General features: G+C 39.3%; 1 protein-coding gene across 1 annotated transcript in view; it reads right to left on the reverse strand.

Annotated features, from left to right (window-relative positions):
• LOC102205477 (equilibrative nucleoside transporter 2-like) overlaps positions 1–7,170 on the reverse strand; it is a 9,562-nt gene extending 2,392 nt beyond the window's left edge. Inside the window, exons 1-12 of the mRNA XM_005747123.2 lie at positions 7,067–7,170; positions 5,662–5,713; positions 5,470–5,551; positions 4,917–5,053; positions 3,866–4,005; positions 3,453–3,587; positions 3,215–3,312; positions 2,979–3,048; positions 2,753–2,844; positions 2,285–2,390; positions 1,982–2,067; positions 1,169–1,365 (exon numbers count right to left, since the gene is read on the reverse strand). Coding sequence (XP_005747180.1) covers positions 1,169–1,365; positions 1,982–2,067; positions 2,285–2,390; positions 2,753–2,844; positions 2,979–3,048; positions 3,215–3,312; positions 3,453–3,587; positions 3,866–4,005; positions 4,917–5,053; positions 5,470–5,551; positions 5,662–5,693 — 1,175 coding nt within the window. The 5' untranslated portion in view covers positions 5,694–5,713; positions 7,067–7,170. The remainder of the gene's footprint in view (positions 1–1,168; positions 1,366–1,981; positions 2,068–2,284; positions 2,391–2,752; positions 2,845–2,978; positions 3,049–3,214; positions 3,313–3,452; positions 3,588–3,865; positions 4,006–4,916; positions 5,054–5,469; positions 5,552–5,661; positions 5,714–7,066) is intronic.
• Positions 7,171–8,522: the final 1,352 nt, after the last annotated feature.

Here is an 8,522-nt window from a genome sequence, read left to right on the forward strand (position 1 = left end):
AAGGTGGCATTATTCTAACCCCATACTCTGTCAGTGCGCCGCAGGGCAGCTGTGGCTACAATGTAGCTTGACATCACCAGTATGTGAATGTGTGTGTGAATAGGTGGATGACTGAATGTAGTGTAAAGCGCTTTGGTGGTACTTAGGGACTAAGTAAAGCGTTATACAAATACAGGCCATTTACCATTTACCATATGGGAGCAGCCAGTCACTTACTAACACTGCAAAACAGAATTGTTAAAGTTTTAATTTTAATTTCAATTCCGGTTAAATTTTTTTCTTTTTTGTGCACAACACAGATTTTCTGTGCGCAGAGACCGTGTCAGCAGTGCGCACGCGCGCAGCTTAGAGGGAACTTTCCCTGACCCTGTTCAAAATTCACACCAAAAGATTTTGCAGTTGCACCATCCAGCCACTAGGTGCCACAAGACATTCTTCTTCTTCTTGGGTTTTGTTCAGCCAGAAAATTGTGCTGAATGTCTTTGTTTTGTTCCACTGAAGTCTGTGACTTGAATGACATGTTTCACAAGAAACACAGGAATGGTGTGCATGTGTCAGTGGGTGTAGTGTTCTCAGTCAGTGGTAACATACATATAAGGTGCCATATAAAGTAGGCGGTCTGCACCTTTGGCAGAGTTATTTCTTTATTTCGGCTGAAATAAATCCTATGTTACATTTTATGCGTAGCTCATGTGCCCAACATGTGGGGACTCAGAGCTGTGACTGGCTTCTTGTGTCTGTAATTCTTGAGTTTGTTAAAGTGAAGCAAGGATTCAGTTTTCACCTACTTTCAGGTACAAACGCTTAATTTAATTTAAATATTCAAACAAATCAAATAAAACTCCAATGGAAATTTTCTCATTCTTATTTTTTATTTTAGATTACTGTTTTATAGAGAGATTTTCTTCTCACTCTCACACAGTAAAAGTCCCTCACTATGCACCTGTGGCACTTTGACCTTATGCTGCTGCTGTAACACAATCACGTTCCTCGTGGGATCAGTACAGTATTGATTTATCTTGTGCTTCAAGCTCCATCACATCTGCCTCATTGTAATCAAGTCGTGGAAGTTTTCACGTGTTAGCACACAAACTAAGTCACATCATTAAAGAGCAGTTTATATCTTATAGAGGGATTTTTTAAAAATTGGGGTCTATTGAGGACTCACTGTGGAGCGTAGGCCATGCAGAGGCTTGCCAGGTATCCATTCGAGAAGGCGAACAGAGCCATGATGACGACAAAGGCACAGTCGTGGCGGAAGACGGCGGTGAGTTTAGAGTCCTGGACATTACATAACATGACCAGAGGGATGAAGACCAGGCGAGAAAACACGACGGCAGGAAACCAACGACTCTCCTTCGACGGCTGCACAAAAACATACAGAAATCAGTCACTGAAGTTATCTGTAACATCGCAACTTCAAAGTCAGATTACGTGTAACATAACGACTCAATGAGTGCTGTGTGGATTTCAGCTATCAGTCCTCTGGAGTCAGTAGACACGCCTGCATTTCCAAATCACATGATTTAAGATGATCTAGCAGCAAGACGCAGCCTCACTGAGTCTCAGTTTCAACTTGTGGCAAAAGTCTGGACTTTAAACTATAAAGTTTGTGGATTTCATCTGTTATTGTTTCACATCACAATAACCATGCAACAAAATAACCGTGCTTATATTGTCTATAATGTGGACACATGTAACTGTAAATAACTAATAACTAATAACGATGCTATCAAACTATTTAAGTAATATATTTAGACTATGGACACTGTAAAAATTCCAATACTAAAACAACATTTTTTTTTATTGCTTTCATAATCAAAATGGTATTTATTGAAATCCTTCAGTAAAGGCCGTTTTCCACAGGAATCCTTTGAAGTGGAAAAAAACACCTCCAGTCCTCACGAAACAATATTCGATTGGTTTGTTGATTTCTATCTTAGAAACAAAAATGTTTGAAGAAGGCAGGCCGCAGACTCACCCACTGGACGATGTATGGGGTTGTGCGACCGGCCAAGTCCATGACATTGAAAACAATGAAGCAGCAGACACAGGTGAACACATTGTCTGTTAGGAAGAGGAAGCAGAGGGTGGACTATAAGGAAGAATTCATCGGTGAGCGAGGAATTTTTGCAGAAAGTTTTCAATGGCCTGAGGGTTTCTCTTTCTCTTTAACTTGGTTAGACCATTACACAAACTTGTGCTGAACACATAACCTGCTCTGGAGTCATATGGTCAACCAGATGCTTCTGTAGTCTGCAGTAATGCTGTAATGATGTCTTACCCCATCCATCATTGTCGTAGACAGTCCTTACTCGCACCGTGATGACAGGAAACACCGACAGGGTAACAGCAAAGACACACGTCACGCACAGAGCCATCAGCCAGATCTGAGAAACACAGGAAGGTGTTAGTCAGTGATTCCAGTAAGGAGGCATTTGGGAACGCGTGTGAAGATAAGCTCCAGGACTACACGAGGAACATTTTTCATCTGAGGTTAGCAAAAGTGTATCAGCTCTTTGATAGAAGACTTTGTACAACCTCTCAGAGCCAGCTTCCACTATTACATTAGACTGCGCCATCATAACAATTTTGGGTTGTTAGATTTGGAGCCGCGGACCAGTACGTCTCTATGTAAGCAAAAGTCTAAACAGTTTAAAACATGTTACTGTGATCAACAGAGGAGGTTTGAGGGGTTTAGTCAATGCTAGCAGAAGAAGTTTAAAAAATGGACACCAAAGCTAACGTTCACCTTCTTAAAGACAGCCAGGACTGAGGAATGTTCCTGATTCTCCTCTTGCTTACTGAGCTTCCCGTTTGCCTCCAGGTCCTTTTTATTTTTTTCTTTGAAAGGAAAAATCAAAAGAATCAGTTGTAAGCCTCATTAACACTGAACGTAGCTCGGCTAACATGTCAGCTATCTTACATAACGCTGAAAAAAATCATATTTTTATTCATTATACTTAATGAGAACCAACCTGTGCTCTCAAGGAAGACCTCCTCCACTTTATCAGGCTGATGTCTGTTCAGATAGAAATCAGCAAACTTCTGCAGAGGAGTCAACATTTTCAGAAGACTGTAATGTGGCTTTTCTTCCACTGACATGATTCAATTCATTTTTTTAGTTAATATATGACACAGATTTTTCAGTTCAGTTCAAAACAGTCATTTTCATGTCCTTTTGTGATAGTGATTTTATGTGGTGTCTCCATACCAGGCGTGGCAGCAGCAGGTAGCATACCAGAGTCCCCAGAGTAGCCACACAGGGTGTTATGAAGTATCCCAGTGCAGCCGAGCTTTGATCTGATTTACCTGCAGGCAAACAGCTTCATTTACACCTCCAAACTCCAGTAATTTTACATTTTTTACAGTGTGATACTGGTATATTTAGATTACTAACGATGAAATAAAAAAATAAATACATTTTGCCTGTGAGGAGGATCAATGCTTACCTAAAATAGAGAAGAGCATGGCTAAGGCGGCAAAGATCCCAGCGAGGCCCTGACCACTCATGAACAGAGTGCTGTAACGAGGGGGTAAGAGGCCCACCATACCGAAGAGACTGCCCTGCAGCACTGCTCCGCACACTGCACTCACACAAGGTACATGATGAGTTAGACTATAATTATAGTCTACATATATATACATACACATATATATACTTAGACTATAATTCTTGGCATATTTTTGATAAAGACAATAAGCCTGAAAAGTATTTACAATTTAATGTTTGAACTACGTTGTGATTTGCCAGTGCCAAATGTAACATTTAGGGATCTGATACAAACATTTTACAGCTGCTACATAGTTCATCTGTAGCTGTAAAAATGTTACTGCAGTCATGGGATCGTTTGAGTGAACCTACTGTTAATGAACCAGATGGTTGCCATAGTAATGGAAAAGAAGTTGTCCGGCTCCATGGGGACCTTGACCAAAGCAGCAGTGAGAGAGAAAAGGAGGAAGATGCCGACCAGGCTGAAGGGCACACGAACACGCTCCCTCACGCTGCACAGAGACATGTCTTCATTACCATCAGATAACAGAGGAGATAATCAGACTCTTTAGTTTTCAGGTAAACCTGGTCCTGTCCTGTCCACTAAGGACAGCTTGGTTCAACTTTTATTAACATTGACATCATATTTCTGTCAGTACCAGCCAGCTATGCTTACAGACTATTGCAGTAATTCCTAACAACATTACAGAGATTTGGAGCAGATGTGCTCGTTCATTCAGTCAGTTTAAAGAAAAAAACATTAACATTACTACTACTGCTACTGCTTAAAGCAAAACAAATACAAATAAATACATTAATCATATAATTAACTCTAATTCAAAAACTCAATGAAAGTAAATTCTTTGTTGTTACTGTCCCACCCATCTGCAACAGCGCACCTGGAACGCTAACATCATGGAGGGAGGGTCAAGGGTCAAGTCTGGAAGAATTTGCGGCAGCATCTATTCTATGTTTGTAATAGTCCACTGTGAAAAAGTGCAATGAAAACTCTGAAAAGCTGATGACCAAAATGCTTTCCCTCACTGTGTCTTGGATTTCACTGTAGTTATAGTCAGTGTAATACTTGCTGGAAAGCATTTATTAAAATGAACATGTTATGTTGCCATTGCATGAGAAACTAGGGTCACTCATAACATTTCAGTAAATTTATGTTTCTGGATCTATTATTTCTTATCTTTATCCTTTTACAAAGTTAGGAAAGTAGATTGAATCTTTGTATTATGGTTATGATGTTGTCTTACACATAAAGAGTGATACATGGCCTCTGAAGTGTCAGCAGTGGAACTGCGGAAAATGGAATTTTGGCGTCCTAGAGATTTAAAAACGTTAAAGGTCTTGTTCTTGTGACTCAAACTTAATCTAGAAGAGCCATTCAAGCAGTTTTAGTGCTCTGAACACTCACCGCTGATACAGGAAAGAGTTGAGAAGGGTAAACAGCAGCTGTGGCAGTTGGGAAAGCAAAGCCATCCAGCTGTCATAGCTATAGTCTTTGGGAGAAGTTCCTGATGTGCCAGTTGAGTTGAGACGTTCATTGAAATACTTAAAGAGGAAGATAAAAAAAAGCAATTTACTATAAAAGGACATACTGTACATGCTAAAAGATTCAAGTAACAGAATAAACACAGAAAGAACAAGAATGATTTGAATCCCTGTGCAAAATTGCAGACAAGTTTTTTTAACTTATTTTCTTCTCAGTAGTGTATCATGAAAATCCTAAATAAGAATAAAATACAAGCAGTTTTTAAGTAAAATCATCATTATTTCATTATTTTAATAATAAAATCATTTAATTAAAATGTATACATTGAAACAAACTGACCTGCCTACCTACACAATTCATTTTCAAAGTTAACAGTGCTAACATGTGATACAGGGATAGACCATAGTCAAGATGGTCTCAATTTAGAGTAAAGAATCTGCTGCTAAAAATGTGGAAAATGACGTGAACATGAAACCTTAGATGCTGTGATGAAAAAATTCCAGGGCAGCAGAGTTCCTAGACCGAGCACAAAGATAATCAGGGCCACAGCCTGTCCGCTGTGAAAACAAAATACAAGTGAGAAGAAGCGCCAACCAGTGTAAAAGAATCCTCCAATGTAAAGGAGGATCCTTTTAGATGTGTGTATATCTCTAGGAATCAGACTCACCGGTCAACAGGTGCACTCTTTTCATTCGACATCCTGATAGTTTGTCACGTCTCTGCGGATGTCAATAGAAGACCCTTAATAATGATTAAAATTATGTGTTTCCATCACATGTACTGACTGAGTAAATGCTCTGTTGACTGCAGGAACAGAAACTTTTTTTTGTTCTTGTTTCTTTTGTACAACCATTTAAAAATACTAGTATAACTCAAATGAGAGAACAGTCAGGTGTCACAATAAGTTGCCCCACAAATTATTTGTGACTGTAAAAATTTGTTTGTCTGCCACAAGACAGAGGAGAACACCACAGGGATAAAAGTAATCTCCTGCCAAACACTGATTTCCCGTATTTGACAAAAACGGATTGCTCATATTTAAAATGCTATAAATAAGTTGTTGGTCTATAATATGTAAAACATGTGTCAAAATTGACCCTCATGAATGACATCAAGTAATCATGGGCCACAAACAACATCCCTGTAACAATCAAGTGGACAAAAAGGACCGGATTGGTTATAATGTAAGTACAATAACACAGAGTTATAAGGATACTTGACAAACAGGTAATTTATACATTTTATATATAACCCTGTTGTAAACCTTGTTCACCGAAGTCTATTTACCAACATACGTAAAGATATTACACATAAAAAACACACGGAAACATTGGAAATCAGTTTTTGGCAGGCAACACTTTTTGGCACAACATCTGTCCGCACTATTGGGGCTGAACCACGTGGTAATGATGGAGGGGTGGGGGGGTAACGCTATGCAATATGTTCAGTTTGAGAATTTATATTTCGTGTTAACTGTAGTTAAAGGTGTTAATGCTATCTTATTTTAATAAACAACACTGTCATATGCAAAACTAGGGTGGCAAGACATCATTGTAGTGTGGCACATGCCACCCCATGCCGCAGGGTTTGTCCATCCGAGACTGGCTGTGAGACATCGACTTGCGTCATTAATATGGTTTAACGTCACATCTCCACATGTTGTCTTATCACATTATTCTACTTTATTTCTTAATCTACTGAAAGGAACATAATACATGTTCAACGGATTAAAGCATATTGCTGTTTTTTTAAATATCTGTAACAACTGCCTGACTAAAGAAACTTTAGAGGATGGATCATTAAAGTGATATTAACTTTGAATAAATATATGTGTCTCGTTATTCTAGCGACGGAAGCTGTGTTTGAGTTTAATTAACCCCAACTTTAATTGTTTTGATGAATTTAAATTTACCCAGCAAGTTAAACGACGAGTAACCGATACATTAAGTAGTAACAAGTACACGTGTTCCGATTCTTTATGCGATAAAAACCAAACCGACAATTAACATCCAAAAGCCAAACGCTGTGTTGAAGCAAGCTAATAAAAACAAAGCACTCGAGTCGGAGCTGACCTGCGAGTCGAACAACGTCTTCTTCTGGGTATCCCTGGATGGATGAATGAAAACGCGGTGAAGAAGATGGTTGTGGGAAAACGTGCCGCCAAAAGCGTTAGAACAAGGAAATGATGAAATGAAACATGATGCGTCGGAACTGACTGTTGTCGCATTATGACTTGAAACTTCGAATTAGTTCGAGTGCTTCCCCCGCTTCCAACCCACTCAAGGATTGTGCTAATTACTCTAAGGATTGTAACATACAGTCCTATTAAGCATTCAAATTAAGTTCTTCTTCTTTTAACTAGAACTTGGCAGAGATGACGAGCCCCTTAGATGGGTGAGAAACCAGAAGAGACAAATATGGAATGACATTTATGTTACAACAAATGCACGAGAAAATAATAATAATAATCTGAGCAAATAATTGCATTTCACTGGCGGAATTAAATTCCTCGCGCGTAAATTCAATAACCCGCGCGCGTATGTGGAGGCGGAGCCCAAAGTAGGACGGGGTCCTTATATGATTGCTGGACACTTTAGGTTACTTGGTTAATCTGAGTTACTCTTATGCAGCTATGAAGTGCTCTTTTAAACCGTACTTGTTTACAGTTTGAAAAATAAAGTTTGCAAAATTAATTATTAACAGTTATTGTTTGCTGTACAGCAGTGGAAATACGCATAACTGTCACTGGATTACTTTAATGTTGAAGAACCAGAGGATTCTATGGCAGGTTTTAAAGCATCTGCAGTGCTGTCCCATTAATCTGCTGTACAGTATTGCACAGCTTCTATGATTTAAAAAAAAAAAAACAACTCACAATGAGGACCAGGAAAGGAAGAGTGGATCAGAATCTGGCAATTATACATTTGGCCAAAATCCAGACAGTAAACCATCCAGCAGAAAGTTGCTCAGTCTGCATCAACAGTGAATTTTGGAGGTGGGAACATGATGGTGTCTGTTTTTCAGTATTTCAGCAGCAGTAGGCTACAGTCACACTTCAAATAATTAAAGGATGAATGGAAAAACATACCAAGACATTCTTGATAAAAATCTGCTGCCAGATGATGCCATGGTGCCCTAAGTTCATCCCAAAATGTGTTATGTTTTTAAAGAAAGTGCAGTGTAGTGGTGTTGAGATGCTGTTACCGATCCGAACTGTCTGAGGTCTCTCCGACAGAAAGTCCAGGAGTGGGGTTCGACTTCCTCACCAACACATCATTCTGAGCGTCAAACCGTGCAGAAGTTGTTCAGTGCATCTGGTATGGAGGCGTCACCATGGCAGGCAGGTGTCGTCTTCCTGTAGTTAGTGATGGCATGGATGCCGTGCCACATGCGCTTTGTGTTGCAGGGTTGACTTGAGCATATAGCTATATATGCTATAACAATTTAAAGCATATAAAATTCATAACTGAAGATTATCAGTGTTGTCTTCAATCAGATGATTTAGACCTTGACAGGTTGAACTGTGAC

Source organism: Pundamilia nyererei, unplaced genomic scaffold (assembly GCF_000239375.1).
Source record: "Pundamilia nyererei isolate P.nyererei 1_Seehausen unplaced genomic scaffold, PunNye1.0 scaffold00189, whole genome shotgun sequence".
Lineage (NCBI taxonomy): Eukaryota > Metazoa > Chordata > Actinopteri > Cichliformes > Cichlidae > Pundamilia > Pundamilia nyererei.